The 16,189-nt window shown below is 42.0% G+C and overlaps 1 protein-coding gene across 1 annotated transcript in view; it reads left to right on the forward strand.

Annotated features, from left to right (window-relative positions):
* STK39 (serine/threonine kinase 39) overlaps positions 1–16,189 on the forward strand; it is a gene marked incomplete at its 5' end in the record, with an annotated part of 266,483 nt that overhangs the window by 99,675 nt on the left and 150,619 nt on the right. Inside the window, 5 exons of the mRNA XM_081096279.1 lie at positions 4,147–4,256; positions 4,487–4,588; positions 6,742–6,875; positions 15,162–15,210; positions 15,312–15,377. Of these exons, the coding sequence (XP_080952405.1) occupies positions 4,147–4,256; positions 4,487–4,588; positions 6,742–6,875; positions 15,162–15,210; positions 15,312–15,377 (461 nt within the window). The remainder of the gene's footprint in view (positions 1–4,146; positions 4,257–4,486; positions 4,589–6,741; positions 6,876–15,161; positions 15,211–15,311; positions 15,378–16,189) is intronic.

The raw sequence follows: 16,189 nt of genomic DNA on the forward strand, positions 1-16,189 counted from the left end.
CCGGGTCAGAATGCCAGTTGAGCACCTGGATCCTAGTCTCAGCAATAATATCACATGGTCTGCGTCGAAGGATCTTAGGCACGTTTCAGACATAGCAACACTGTTTTGTTGGCAGACTAGATTTGCAGGCTGCTAAATCACTTAAAAAAACACCACAACAACTATTGCCAACAACAACAAGAAAAGAGGTTTCACATAAAAAAAAAAAATCTTGATGTTTGGCCTTCTCTGGGAAAATTGGGACATCTGCAACACCCAGCCTCACTCCTGGTGGGGTGGTTCTTTTCCTGCTGAATGGCAGAGGCCCGTTTTAGACTTGGGGCGGGAGGGCGCTGAGAATGGGCTCCTGGGAAGGGCCCAGCTCTTCCAAACATCTCCCTGCGCTGAGCCCTCAGTCACTGCGATGGTGCCGTTGGTTTCCAGGACCCTCTCCCCCGTGCCTGTAGGTACTCGAATGTTTGACCCTTGCAGCCGTTGGTCAGTTTTTCTTGTTGGCTCAACACTTGTGCTTTGCTTATGCTGTTTCTTTGGAATGTCATTGCCTTTCGGGCGTGCCTACCCCCGTCTTCACCTCATCTTCAAGGCCAGCCCCAAGGTCCCCTGGCCTGCGGGGTCTCACACAGCTGTTATGGCCCTAGCCCCTCTGCTCTGCACAGACGGCATGGTGTAGAATTTGATTTTACACGTCGTTCTATTGTTTATTGTTTCATGTCTTCTCTCTCCTACATGGTCATATGTTTCCTGACTGTCAGGAAGCATAGCTCTCTTACACTGTGTATTTATCACTGTGAAAATGTTAATGCTCAGCCTACTTACGTCATTTTTTAAAAGGCAGAGAACAATACCTTATTGATCTACCTAACAATTAGTATGAAGCATATTTATACATGGTGAAAAGCAGTAGGACAGTGTTCTAAATACGAAAGTAATATACAGGTAGGCGCAACCAAGAAGCCTGGTAAGGAAACAGGCCCAGAAAGGGGGAGCGCCTTGCCGGAGTCCCACGGTTGGCGGAGAGCCTAGTCTTTGCTCTAACCGTGGTGGCACCCAGCCTTGCCAGCACTTCATCTACAGCCAAGCCCTGCAGATCCTCCTTAAGGCTTTAGTATTCACTTTTCAACATGAAAGAATTCCCAAAGTTACTTAAATAGTACGCCACAAATTAAGCAAAAGTGTGAATGCCTATCAAACTCTCCACACCCTGACACAAGGTGCGGGGAGAGGGGCTGTGAAAAATCCCCAAGGCACCAAGAGTCTAGATACGGCGTGGACTGGACTGGATGATGACAGGGCGTCGGGTGCAAAGGCAGCACCTTGAGGGTGTGAGGGCAAGGGATACAAAGTAAGCAGCTTAGCTGGGCTGGCATTTGAGAGTAGTGATGGATGAGGCAGGCAAGGGAAAGGGAGTTAGATTTGCATGTTGTGCCGAGGGCGTTTGACTTAGGGGGTGCCTTTAGAGCCTCTTTGGGGCGGGGGCAGGTCTGGTTGCTTGGAGCGTGGCTCTGGGGCAAGCAGGGAGCTGGGGACAAGAGGCTGCCATGGGAATCTTGGCTTAACCCTAGGCAGTGGCAGTGGAGAGGAGCTTTGTGGAGAGGAGTGCTGTGGAAGGGCTCAAAAGATGTGGGAGCCTTTTACAACATTACAGGATGACAGCATTCTTTCTGGGCCAAGACGGAGTTATTCCAGTAGCCAGGAAGCGGGGCTGGCTACCTCGATGAGCAGCCTTTGATTCCGTGTTTCCAGAGAAATGCTCATGGCTTCTGGCCCCACTCCCTCTGGCTGTATAGATGTATCCTTTAGGAAACAAGGGCGCTTTTCACTGCCTGCTTGGCCACCTCCTTCTTGCTGTCACGTGTAAGCTGTCTCCACAGCATATACTGATTTTCCTGTTTGCACAGGCACACCATGTACTTTGGTCAAAAGGTCCTGTTTCTCCATACATATAAGTCTTTCTGGACACACATTAGCCATACACAGGAGCAAATTGTGTATTTTTTCTGTAGTTTTAAGTGTGAGGGATGTTAAGAGTGGTGTTTTCTGCTTATGGAGCTTTCTGTTTTGAGTTTTACAGACATTTAACCATCTGTTTATGACTTTAAAGTGAGTGCTTTAAGTGGAGGCCATGAATAAATATATGAGTCATGAAAGGTATTGAAGAGGTATTATCAATAATGAATTGCCACTATACATCTTTCTTAGCTATTATTGCAGCTTTAAAAAAGGTCTAATGTAATCAGATTGTATTTTTAAGGAATTTTAAAAACTCTAATATTAAATATAGATTTTTAAATCTGGATTATATCTTTTCAGAAGAGATTTTGGGGTTGCTTGAACCGTATTTAAAATAATCTGTTTTTTTCTTTGTTGTTGTTTATTAAAGCAACATTTATCCAGGTCCTTAATAATTTACAGATGACATGTATTTATGTAATACTGTGTTACCAAATTATTTAATAAAAATGAAATGTCGGATTTATTGTTGAACTTCTTTTCAGAAATATGCAAATAACATTATCTTTTCCTCCAGCCAAACAAAAGATTCATTTCACCTAGTTATTCTATAAATGAATGAATTCTATCTTCTCCTCCCTGTAGGTGATTGGTTCACAGGTTCCAGAGTTTTTTGGGTTTTTCCCCCCATAAAGCTTCATTTATCTGACTGCAATGTAAAAAAATCAAAGAGTTTTAGAGTTTAGAGAGCAAAACATCGCTAGGCTATCTCCTGCATGTCCAGGACGATGCCTAACCAATTGAGCCACACTGGCCAGGGCTACAGCATTTTCAAAATATACTTTTCTATATTAATGTGAGAGTAGCAGTTGGAACAAATATTCCATTTGTCAATTTTTATTCCTTTTGTTGTAGTTGACATCCTTTGGGAGCTGAATACATTTAAATATAAATAAAAGAAATAACATATTTCAACTCAGGGAACAGTGTTATTGCATAGCTTAATATTATAGACCTAAAATAAATGCTAATATATTTTGACCTTGGTTTGTACTTGACATCCTGGCAACCAACAAAGGGGACCCGCAGAGGGGAATTCTGAGAGCAGTTTGAATGGGTTCGCACTGCTTAATCTGCTGCGAGGTTTTGAGGTGTTGACTGCCCTTTTTATTACTATTTACCAGCTTACTATCAAGCTGTCCTTGAGTTAGCTCTTACTAATACGTCTATACTAGCCCTTAGTAGTTGATACTTACCAGTGTTAACCTTTAGTAAAAATTTAAGAAATGCATGCATTAATAATCATTGGGTATTTCTATTGTCACATACAAACAGCATTTTTACATCTATGTATGTATGTATATTCAATATGCCTAGTTAATTCGTTTTCTCACAAAAAAGAACTTCTAGTGTATCATGGGTATGAAGAACAGTATTACTTTATTCCAGCTATACCTAGGAAAATTCTCCAGAAGAGCAAACATTGAAAAAGCTCCCAAAACCTTTTCGGATTGAGCTTTCCCTTTGTGTTGAATCGGTACATGTGGAACCAGGTGGGCAGGCTGGCTCCAAGTACCTGGGTTTGTGGATGTGCCATCATGATTTTGGTAAAGTGTTAGAGAACACTGTTTAAGAAAGGATGTGGGGATGTGGAAGACAGATGCTGTCCATCCCTTTATTAAAAAAAAAAAAAAAAAATCCCCTTCCCAGGCATTGATGACGTGGAATTAAATTGGCTATAAAATAATCATAATAAAAGAAAAACAAAAGGAAATTACATCACATACTGGTTTTACTGCCTCTGGTGCTTCGCTTATAAATTATTTTCCGAAGTGAATCTTGGCTAAAAGCTAAGCTCCTTTATATTTAGGGCTTTGGAAATGTGTTTAATTTTCACTGGTGTAATCATTTGTGGTTAGTTCTGACTTTCGGGACCTTTTTGGTGGGTAATAGACTTTGGTGTGCTGAGCTTTTGGACCCGTGGGGTTGTTGACCCGTCACCCTGGTGGTGTTCTCTAAAGTGCAGTGGACGGAGGATGGCAGGACTGCCCCGGTATGTCCCTGAGAGAGTGCATGGTGGCTGAGGCAGGTCATGACCGCTGTAAAGGTCACCAGGAAAAGGGATGTTCATACAGTCAGAATTTGTAAGCAATAGTGTCTTACATAAAGTAAGGGTGATTTTCTTTTCCCTTTCAGATTTTGGGGTAAGTGCATTCTTAGCAACAGGGGGCGACGTTACCCGGAATAAAGTCAGAAAAACATTTGTTGGCACCCCGTGTTGGATGGCCCCTGAAGTCATGGAACAGGTAAAAATAAACGGTGGTTTTATTGACATAGTACAGTCGTGCAAGTTATTAATACACTAACATTTCATTCAGAGCACCCATTTCACTGGAATGCATCACATAACTAAAGTTTAACTCCCGGTTGCTGGGCCTTGACACACTACTATCTAAGTTCTGCCCACACAGTGTGGACTTCCCCATGTGCGGCGGGCCTACTGTCTAATTGTGTTTTCTCCTGGTTCCCTTCTTAGGTGAGAGGCTATGACTTCAAGGCCGACATGTGGAGTTTCGGAATAACTGCCATCGAATTAGCAACAGGAGCAGCGCCTTATCACAAATACCCTCCCATGAAAGTAATTACTCTTGGAAATATTATGTCGGGTTTGAAATATGGCTGAACGGAATGGGTTCTGGGGTTCTCTTAGACATAGTCATATTTCTCTTGGACCTGAGGAGAATTAAGGGAGGAATGCAGACAAGCTAAATGTAGTCCGATGTCCTCAGTGGACAGAACAGGACGGAAGTAGTACAGTGCCCAGCTTTGAAGCTTGCTTTGTTTGCATTCTCAGCACAGAGCTGAGTCAGGAATGGGATCTGATTGGTCGATGGAGGTTGATAACTGTGACAAATGCTGGCCATTACTCTTTTGATAGCAGACTATCCCCAGCACTGCAAGGGAAATCTAAAAATAGGTTATGGTGATAGCATCTTTGCAGATGGATTTCCCAAATTTTCAGGCCTATTTAAAAAAAATAGTCTGTAACATTTTACCCATTTTCATAGCGTCATGTGGGTGACTCGTTTGAAATAAGCGAGTTCAGTATTTTTTTGAAACAACATACATTTGGATACTGTTTTCAGATTTTTGTGACTCTTATAATTGGCCTATGTCATTATTTTTCTTAGTTCTTGAGATAGTGGTATCAGGGCGAATTGAGATAGTGATATCTGGGAGAATTTACCCAACTGGATTTTGTTTTGAGACTGAAGTAGTTGGATGGAAATTATGAAGGTGTTTTACAGAGAATACTGGTCCATGTTTGTTTCAGTGTTTCCCTAAGAAAATATTGGAAAATTTAGAAGGATGTTTTTAAAGCCCTGGGAATAAAAAGGTTAAGTAATTATACTGATTAAAATGTTATTACATGTTTATTGTTGAAAATCTGGAAGTATAAATAAGAATAAAGAAGAAAATAATCATTTAGAATCTCATCAACTATAGATAATCCCTGTTAAGGTTTTAATATAGTTCATTACTTTGTTTCTCTCTCTCTTTCTCTCTCTCTTTCTTCACACACACACACACACACACACACACACACACACAATTAAGATTCTGGGGTGTGTGTGTGTACATACCTAATTTTGTTAGTAAGTAGCGATGTAAACAATTGAAGTGACCTTTCAAAGGAAAAGCACTGAAGCAGCTTCTAAGATTTTTTCTTCCATTTGGCTTCTCTGTATTCTTTTTTCTTATTTCTTGTTTTCTTTCTCTCCTTACTTAGTGTTGCCACCTGAATGTATAATCCCAGCCTGAAGTCCTGAGGACTTTTCTTAGGACGTTGCAGTCCTCCCACTTTCTTCGGTTTGCTATTATCCTCCACAAACAATAAGCTGCCACTTTAATCCTTCATCTATTCAGACATCTGAAAGTGTTGGAAAAGTGGCTTGGCATGTATAGCATTTGCATAAATTAAGGCTGATGTATGCATTAATGCTTTATTCATTGTATAGGTCAATGGCTTACTATAAATTCTTTTTCTTAAGCAAATCATTTAACGTGTGCCAGAGTGGCATCTTTACCTTTTTGGTTTGAAGCTGTATTCTTATTTTGTTTCGCTCCCTCCAAGAGCAGCATGGCCTTTTGCCCTGGTTATGGTTTTTAGCAACTCAGCTATATTCTGGCCATCTTTCGGTTTTGCCAAGCCTTTAAGCAATTTTCTGTATTTTTTTTTTTTCACTAAAAAAAAAAAAAAGAAAAGAAAAGGAAGTCATGTGTTCCTTTCTGGGATGTTGTGCATTTATTTTTAGGGTTGGTACTGTTACCGAGGCCTTGAGTACAGGCGGTTCCTTGCTGATGAATGACCTGTGCGCACTTCACTGCTGCGCGGGTCCTCCCTCTCTCTGCGCTGCACCGCGCCCTTTCCCAGCCAGAGCCCTGTGTGCACGCAGCCCGGGCTGGAGCTACGTGCTCCTCCAGGCTGTGCCAGAGCCAGTTCCCAGGAAGCTCTGGCCGCGTGTCTTTGGGAGATCATTCTTAACAAATAGAGCAGATTTTGTAAGTTCTGTCAGTGGAATAACAAAAATGTGAAAGGGCTCGTGAAACAGTTTGCAAAAGAGAAATGAATGCTTTAAATATACAACTCTCTGTAAAGTTGCAATCACGGGAAAAGCACGATTGAATCTAATCCAGGTTGGTCTCTGATGCTTCTGTGAAAAAAACTAAAAACTCAATTTTAGCAATTGCTACACTGAGGTTCTGTCTTTATGTTTGTTTCCACTGCAGGTGTTAATGTTGACTTTGCAAAATGATCCACCCACTTTAGAAACAGGAATAGAGGATAAGGAAATGATGAAAAAGTATGGCAAGTCCTTTAGAAAATTACTTTCACTGTGTCTTCAGAAAGATCCTTCCAAAAGGTATGTCAAACTGAGTGGATGAGTTACTGGCCTGGTCTGAGTCACCACAAAGCTTTGTTTGTGGAGGGGGAAAGGCTGTATGAGGACACCTGCAAGGTACTTCTCGTTCAAGGGAAATGCTGCTCCTGCCCCCAGATTTCCAACCTGTTAGTGGAAGACAGCATGGGTCCACAGGGAAACAAGCAAATGGGGTGGGGGAGAGGCACAAGAAAATGTTAGTGTTCGTAAGATTCGCTGTGCTTGTGAGGTGTGGGCATTGTCATCAAAGGAAATGAAGTAAAGCAGAAATCAAGAGAAATTGGCAGTGGTGCGTTCAGAAGCTGAGCTAATATTCTGCACAGTGTAGGTTGAGCTGACCTCTCAGGATTTGAATATCCTGCTAGCTCCGGTCTAAACCAGGCAGAGCTATTGAATTTTGCATGAGCTTCCTTTTAGTTGCAGAACAAGTTGTTTGTACCATTTAAAAGATTATTGGTAAAGAAGCTTAATATTTTTGCATTAGAAAGATGAATCATATAAACAGAAGTAAATTGTTTTAAAAGAACTTTAGAATTTCCTCTTTATTCTCAGGCGATTGCCCCCATACTGTAGTATGTCTGTGTTCTGAGTTTGTTTCTTCCTTCTTAATTTCTCTTCCGATTTTGAACTCTCCTGAGCAGTAAGCATAGAGCAGGTGTCCTTTATCACTGAAAGGAGAATGTTAATGATGTGAACCACCCAGGCCTGGCACCCTCCTAGCATGCAGTGAATGCAGATGACAGGCCTGGCGAGGACTTTGAAAAGTTATCTGCTACCCTCATCTGCCCTAAGGTCCAATCTGATAATTGTATTTTAAAACATGTAAACTGGCTTCTCTTCTGAAACTTTCTTTTTCAGGGAAGGACCTGCTTTTTGAAGAATTCCTTTATTCTTACCTTCAATTCTTTATGAAACTTAAGCCTTTAGACAGTGGTCCTTGAGCTTGTTGAGATCCAACCGAATGGTGGTGCTGTGTAATTCCAGCTCTTTCAGAAAATCTGTTTGAGGGGCTCCCCTTCTTTACAGTAAGCACAGTTGACATTATTTTACCCATCTCTTGCAGCAGTTCTCTTCATTCCTTTACATTTTACTGAATTTGCGTTCAGTCTTTCCTGTATTCGTCCTCTTCTCATGGAGCCAGGTCTAAAGACTGTTTGCTGTTAAGTATCTTGAAATTATTTATTGTAAAAGGGATGCTTGTTTTGTCACACTTATAGACTGTTTCTGCTGAAACATCTTAGTTGCCCTTTGTGTTTGATTTGTAAGGTTTATTTTCCTCTGAAGTTATACTGGTCTTTCCTTCAAGTTACTTCTTCACTCTCCGATTGGATGAAAATTCTCTTCAGTTCTAATTTTGTTCTGCAACACTTGCTTGCCTACCCCTTGGATTTAGTGTCATCTCTAAATATCAATTTTTGGCATCACCAGGGAACCAGGATTTAATTCTCCAGAGCCCAATGAGAGAAGTGCTTGCCTTCCCAGTTAGCATTGTGCTATCACTCTTGGTCTCTGTGGTCCTTGAGCTAGTTGAGATCCCACCTAGTGGTGATGCTGTGTAATTCCAGCTCTTTCAGAAAATAATTCTGTACAGTAGAATAGTTAGTGTGCCTAAAGGTGTAACAATATCATTCTTTAGGAGACTTGTAATTTTGTTAAATAAATCAGATGAGATCATCATATGTTATATTTAACAAACCATTCTTATTTCTTACTAATCTTGAGAGTCCTTCCAGGTTTTATTTATTTTAGGAACTCTAATATCAGGCTCCTATTACCCCACCCCCAAAAAATATTTTAGAAAAGAGCCATACTCTTAAATTTTTACCCAGTCTTTCCCTCAGAGTTCTTGCTTAGTGACATTATCGATCTACAAAGTATTAATAGTTTAAGAACTTCTTTTAGGTATTTTCTCTGTGTCATACTCTATTCTCACTATTGTACAATTGTCCTCTATAACAGAGAGCGTTGGTGGTGCACAAACTTCCCCCGTGACTTTTTTTTTTTTAATGAAAATACATGGATTTGGGAAGTTTGGGCGGGGGGGGGGGGAGCTTCATGAAATATGAGAATGGAAAAAGAGGCAATGTTGTTGAATTTTTCTTACATAGGTGCAACTTAAAATATGTATTCGTTCCAGAATTAATAAGTAAACATTAGATTGCTGCACAATTCTGAAAGAAACCGTGAATATACCCTGCCTTCTCTGCCTTTGCTTATGTTATCCATGAGTTCTTCTTTTCCCTCTATCCACCTCCCACCTGTCTGTCAACACTTAGTCCAAAGGCTCCATTTTCTTAGAGATAGATATCCCTGGTGAGATTCCTAGTCCTGCTTTATCATCACCTTTGTGACTTAGTTTCCTTGCCTGGAAAATGGGGCTAATGACACTTACTTCATAGGACTGTGATAAGGGCCGAGTAAGAAAATGCACTGAAAACGGATAGCACAGTGCCTGGGGGTTCCTAAATATTCAAGAAATTGGAATTGCCATTCATTATCTGCCTTTTTCTTCCTGACCAAATAGAGTTTTTGCAAATTTTAATTTTCTTACCATATGCTAAATACATGTCTCTTGTAGCAGTACACTGTGTACATATATTGACTTATATATCTGATCTCCTCATAAGTTTGTAAGTTTTTTTAGAAAGAGAGCCTGTGCCCTTATCCTTATGTCTTTCTATCTGCAGTATCTGGTATGTCTTATTTACTCAGAGGTATTTCTTGAATAACTGGAGACAATTGGGTTTTTGTAACTTGGGGTGATTTTGACTCATTGCAAAAAATTCAGAAACAAACCTGATTCGAGTAGGCTTAGGAATGAATGCAAGATTTGGGGTAATTTATATTTATTTCTGTGGCCTGCAGTAGATTATATACTTGCAGGCTGAAAGCAGATGAATGGGACCAAAGCCCTGGTGTTGCTGAGTACCTTTTTAACAGTGAATAAAAGCCTATCAGGGGCCAGGCCCGGTTCACGCCTGTGCAGGAGTCCTCAAGCTAGATGAGAAGGGGTTATGCTTCTTTTCAACCTTGAGACTCATGGAACTTTCCTAAAAAAAGAGAGCAGAGCTGGATGTTAGAAGCTGTTTGCCTCATTTAAATCTGCATGCTCTGCCTAGGCATAGATGAAGAATTACTTGTATTTGTATAGCAGAACATTTTGCCATTTCTTAAAAAAAAAAAAAAAATGAGCCTTAACCTTGTAGATTACATGCCCCCTTATGGATGGCAACTATAAGAGGAACCGGCCTTTTCTTTGAGCAATATGGGTGTGGATGTTGCATAGATAAATCCATTGGAAACTAATAAAACTTGAATATTTCACTTGGGGGGAGGGGCCGGGGAGACATGCTGCTCTGCCTAAGGTTAGTGAGCTATTTGGAATTGTCATGCAAATTGCTAGAGCTACTTAAACTGTGTCATATTCCTCCTGAATCCTTTGAAAATTATTTTCAAGTCTCAGTGGACTTGGGTTCATCCATATGTATTAACTGAATCCTTTAACAGATTTTCTTCTGAGAAGGTTAGTGCTTGCAGCCTTCCATATTGTTTTCAAGGATTTAAAATTGAATCATCATTCAAAGCCGGGCCAGTTATTTGGGTTGCCGATCTAACATTGCTCAGAAGACAATGTTTGTATTTGTACTGCCTTGTGTTGCTTGATAATTTACAGCAGCCACGTAAGACATACTGGCTTGCAGCAGTCTTTCTCCTTTGTGCTTAGCTAAGAGGCAGGTAGCATCCAGGGCTCCACCTTAACCCTACACTGGCAGTTGCTACGGCATTGAACATGAAACTGACAAAACAAAAGGACTAAAGTCGGGTGGGCAACACGCACCTCGGCTTTTCTCATACCTCTGTCACTTTCTTCTCTGTCTCCTTCCCTCATCCTTTCCAGTTCCGTTTTTCCATACTTTGTCCTGGGGTTGTTTGGCACATGGATTTGATTCCAAAGCTGCAGACACCTGAGCGAACTTGGGAGCACCAAGAGGACCTGCTATTTTGTACTCTGTTTCGAGTAGAAATCACCTATTAGTTAATATAAATATTAAGTCTACAAAAAAAGGAATGTGGCTTCTTTAAACCTTTTCTCAATTCTCATGTGATTGCAGTTTTGTATTTATTGATGAAGGCCAAGAGCAGAGTACAGAGAAAGGAGTTTTCCCTGAAGTCTGCTTTCCCCCTTTATAGTTTGGTTACCATGGAAGTGACCTTGCTGGGGAAGGGAAAGTATTTTCCCAGCCCTGAATCCCAGGGTATGTCTGGCATTTCCCAGCCTTTTCTCTACTTTGGTCCTACACTTGACCCTTAGTGTGCGGGAGGAGGAGGTGGGGTGCAGAGGAGGGACGAAGCATTTTGGCTCCCCGTGTCAGTACATCCACTGTGTACAGACTTTCCCCCTTTTCCTTTTTTTGGGGGTGGGGCTAGCATGAGTCTGTTTTCATTACATCATTCTGCTGTTTCCTACTCTATTGATCAGATACTTAGACTTGAAGTGGTGGCTAAGTCTAGCCCCAGGAGTTGTGGTTCTGTGTCCAAATGGCTAGCAGCGTTTCTTTCACCTTAAATTTTACTGAGGTATGAAATTGAGCGATAGCCATTTTCTGCTCTATGCCAGGCATTGGATATAGAAAGGTGAATGCTGTGTGGCCCCTGTCGTGGAAGGGGTTATAACCCAGTGGGGAGAAGGTAGGAGGCAGGAACAGACAGTTACAGAAGGGGAGTGTGGCAGGCGTGGTGTGTGAGCATGAGCGGGGAACAGAGTGAAGTTGATTAGTGGGAGCTGGGAGGAGTGTCTCTGAAGATGCCTGACATTTAAATTGGCTCTTGACCTCTGAACAAGGGCGTGTCAGTTCCTTACAAACATTTTTAAAGCAAGAAAAGCAGCATATGCTAATGTCATAAAAGGGCAAGGTGGGTGAGAACATGGTGGTAGCTGGAGGACAGAGTTCACGCAGGATGTGATGGGAAAGGAGGATGGAGAAGCCTAGCCTCCCGGCCTCCTGGGCCCCCAAGGTCCTCTAGGCCAAATGGAAAACTGGCTCTGTTTAGAGGCCGAGTTTAGGGCCTCCGTGGACACAGTTTGTACGTGGTGGCTGCACTTAGTGACGTTTCCTGATTCTTTTCTATGCTTGGCTGGTGGGTTGGAATGAGGAAGAGAAGTGATGGAGAGACTCACTGGGAGGCCACTGGAGTGGTTTCGGGCAGAGGTGATGAGGGTTTCAACCAAAACAGTGACCTTGAGTTCCTTAACCATCTTGATTTTCCTAGGTTTCTTTTCACTTTAAAAAATTCGACCTAAGTTTTTTGTATGCCTCCTAGGTGTTTGAAGTTTTGTTTTGTGTTGCGAGGTGCTAGGTATAATATGCCTAGCATCTAGCATCATGTCTGTCGAATAGTAGATGCTCAATAAATATGTGTTACCTGAGAGAGTGAAAGGATGAATTTGCAGTAGCTGGAGGCCAAAAACGTTGCCAACGATCAGTGAGAGTGTACGTTAAAATAACAACCACAGTCCACTCATGTAAAAGAGTAGTCTCCCTTTTAGTTCTAGTTTAACAAGGTGCACATTCATGAATTCGGATGAGCTTACCGAGGGATGTGGCGCACAATATGTAAACCCTGGCCACCTGTTGATTAGACCTTCATTTACTCGGAGCAGCGAGCACTTAGAGGCTGGTTATTGCAGTGGCTGTGGCCATTCTGGGTTCTTTTCAGGTACCTGTAGGCAGTGTTCCACTTGAAACCGAGGGAGAGAGCAGGAACAAGTTAAATTTCTGTTTCTTTGCCCAGAAGTACAGTGTGGGGCCCTGGTAGACTCTGGCAGTTTATGCATCGTTGCACTTGGCCACGTTTCCTGATTCTTTTATATGCTTGGGTTTGGCCCCTGGGAACATGTTAATGGAACTTCCTGGTTCCGAAGAAGGGGTTTCTAACCTCTTCAAATATGAGAATCCTTTAAAACTTGCTCGCCCCCCCCCGCCCCCACCCCCCCCCCCCCCGGCCCAACACGGTACTATTTGTACCTTTGCAAATCATTGCCTGAGAGAGAATACCTAATGATACTCAGTAATGGTTCTCTCCCTCCTCCCAGTTTTAAAAGTATGAACAATTAAAAACATACAGAAAAGGTGAAAAAGCTTTACAGTGTTTACTTCTACACCACAACCTAGATTCAACAATTACTACCATTTTTCTATTTATCTACATTTTACTTGCTGAATGAACAGTTTGAAAATCAGTAACAGACTTGATACTTCAGCTTGCATTCCATACAAATTGAGAAATGTTCTGAATAACTACAGTGCTTTTCCATGTTTAAGAAAATGAACAGTAATTTCCTAAAATTATCTGTTACCTAGCATATTCACTTATCCTATATAAAAACAGCCTAATATGCAAATCAACCAAACAGTGGAATGACCAGTTGGCGGGGGCCAGGGCCAGTGAGTGGGCAGTGCCAAGCCAGCCAAGGCGGGTGCCGGGGGGCAGAGGGAAGGGACAGTGATCAGGGACAGCGGTGACCGGCGGCAGCAGAGTGATCAGGGGTGGGGCCGGCCACTTGCCAGCTGGCATGGTCCTCTGATTGCTCCGCCTGTTGCCTCCTGCAGAGGGAGGCCACTGGTGGCAGCGGTGGGGCAATGCTGGGTGGGGCTGGCTGCTTGCTAGCCATCGCCATCCCCCAGTTGGCCCACTGGTCTCCTCCTGCAGAGGGAAGCCAGACTGCTGCTTCAATTGAACATTCCCCCAGGGCTCCTGGACTGTGAGAGGGTGCAGGCTGGGCTGAGGGACCCACCTGAGTCCATGAATTTTTGTGCACCGGGCCTCTAGTCTATATATATAAAAGCCTAAGTGACAGAATGACTAGAACTACCAGAATGACTGGTTGCTATGATGTCTCACTCCCACAGCTGACCTCCTGCGGCTGGCCAATCTCCCATGGTCCCTCCCCCGAGCCAGCGGGCTCTGGGGACCCCACCCATGCACAAATTCGTGCACTGGGCCTCTAGTCTTTAATGATTTCCAAAGGTCTTTTGTAGTTTCTCCTCCTTCCTTTCAAATGCAGGATTCAGACCAGGGGCATGTATTGCATTTGGCTTTATATTTCTTTAGTCTTTTAAAATCTGGAACTGCACCCTCACATCTCCTTTTTTCCTCTTTGACACTGACTTTTGGAAGAGATCAGTTCATTTGTCTTGCTGACTGACTGTCCTATAGTATAGATTTATGTGGCTTTCTTTTTCTGCATTGCTGTTTGTTTTAGAGAGAGCTGTTGATGAAGTAAGCTGTTCTTTATGGACTCATGCCAGCTCATAGACAACAGAAGTAGATAATCAGTACTCTGCCACCTCCTATGAAATACTTATTTAAGGCACAGATGCTAAAATCATCAGGTAAAAGGTTATGGGGGATAGGATATTCATAAACAGTAATGCCAAAGTATTACCCAAAATAACACTTTCCCATTGCAGTGGGTAAAACATACTTTTACAATTGAGAGATCTCAGGCCTGGGGACCAAGTAGTTACACTTAGTGTCACTCCCAGTGGAGTTACCTAACATTATGTGCCCCTGACGTGCTGCAGTCAAACGTACACAGTGTCATCTAGGCAATGCTTCCCCCCCAAATGCTTGATTCAACCTAGTCAAGCCTTCAGACCTGAGAAACAAGTTTAATGACTCCATGAGGAAACAGCCAGACCAATCCAGTAATCCTTTTCAATGAACTTGCATTTTATTAATCACCATCATGTTTACCTTGCCCTGAAACCCGGTGGTCGGTGTACACCTGAAACAGGGGTGTTTGGGGGTGTGCAGACAGCTGGCACACATGGTGTGTGGACCCCTGGCCCTTCCTGACTCTCAGAGAATCTTAGAGTGCCGTGCACCGTAGTTTCTTGAGGGTCCCATTGCACCTTGTACAGCTTCTCAGTAAATATAGGAATTTATCTCACAGATGTGTCAGTCTGACACCTTTTAGAAACACTGCATCCACTTAGTGAAGTGTAAGGGTGAAGGACGGAAGATTGATCGTGCCCCATATATTTAACTCGGAGGAGTTTGTGTGTTTTGCAGACAAGGAGCTTGGAAAGAACTGGAAAATTGGCACTATTTTATTTGGTGCCAGCTTGTGATTAACTTAGTGTCTGGTTTTGCTATTCCTAAAACTGGTCTTCCAGGAAGACGCTAGGATTAAGTTGTTTCATCAAGGCAGTATATTTATCGAGTGGTCATTGTTTCAACTCTAATTTATTATTGATCTTTCAGGCCCACAGCAGCAGAACTTTTAAAATGCAAATTCTTCCAGAAAGCCAAGGTAACATGCTTAAAACCCCAAGTAAATCTGCTATTTTGAAACACTGTGAATTTCTATGTTTCGTATCTGATGTTAAAGTGTTGGGAATATCTGTTTTGCAGAACAGAGAGTACCTGATTGAGAAGCTGCTTACGAGAACACCAGACATAGCCCAAAGAGCCAAGAAGGTAAGCGCCATTAGCCCCACCAACCTAGTGGGACATGAAACCCTTAGAAAGAGTGTTCCGCGTGCTCAGGATGTGAATAGTTAGAGGTTATGTGATCAGTGATCACTCGGGTAACTGCATTCTGCCTTTTGGTTATCTCAGCTTGCTGTCGTTTGTTTGGGTGGATACCATGGGAAACGCAAATGATTTCATTTTTCCATTTATCAGCTTTGCTTACAGAAGGTCAGAGGGGAGGGCACTGTCATGAGTTCTGCACACTGGAGAGGTAAAATGTCCTTGAATATCTTTCCTTTGGATTTTACAGAAGAGGGACAGTCTTGTTAAAGCCGCTTGCAATGACAAAAGGAAAAACAAAACTTTTATTTTTGATGTTTTTTGGGAATATCTTCGGGGTATAGGTTTTTTTCTCTTAAAAGATCCTGTGGTGACTTTTATTGTCCTTCTTACATTAACTAAATGATATGTATGATGACTTGAAAAACTTGTCATTCTAGCTTTGAGGTTTTTTAAAATGGTACGTATGTGTAAGTGTATTTATGTGTGTTTCACCAGAGTTTTATTTATCTGTAATTACTGATTTCATTATGGTATGAACCCTAATAAAATGTAACCTCTATTTTGGTTTAGTTTGGTTTTAGAATTATATTAGATATTTATTATTAAAAATATGTATGTAGTCACAGATTTAGTTTTTCAGTTATTAAGGAAGCCGATGTGATAGCTGAGTCCCTGCTCTGTAAATAAAATTGGCAAAGAAGTATGCACTAGTGATACATCTCACTAGGCCCAGCTATGAGTAACTTTGAACGTTA

Source organism: Myotis nattereri (genome assembly GCF_964212035.1).
Source record: "Myotis nattereri genome assembly, chromosome: 7".
Lineage (NCBI taxonomy): Eukaryota > Metazoa > Chordata > Mammalia > Chiroptera > Vespertilionidae > Myotis > Myotis nattereri.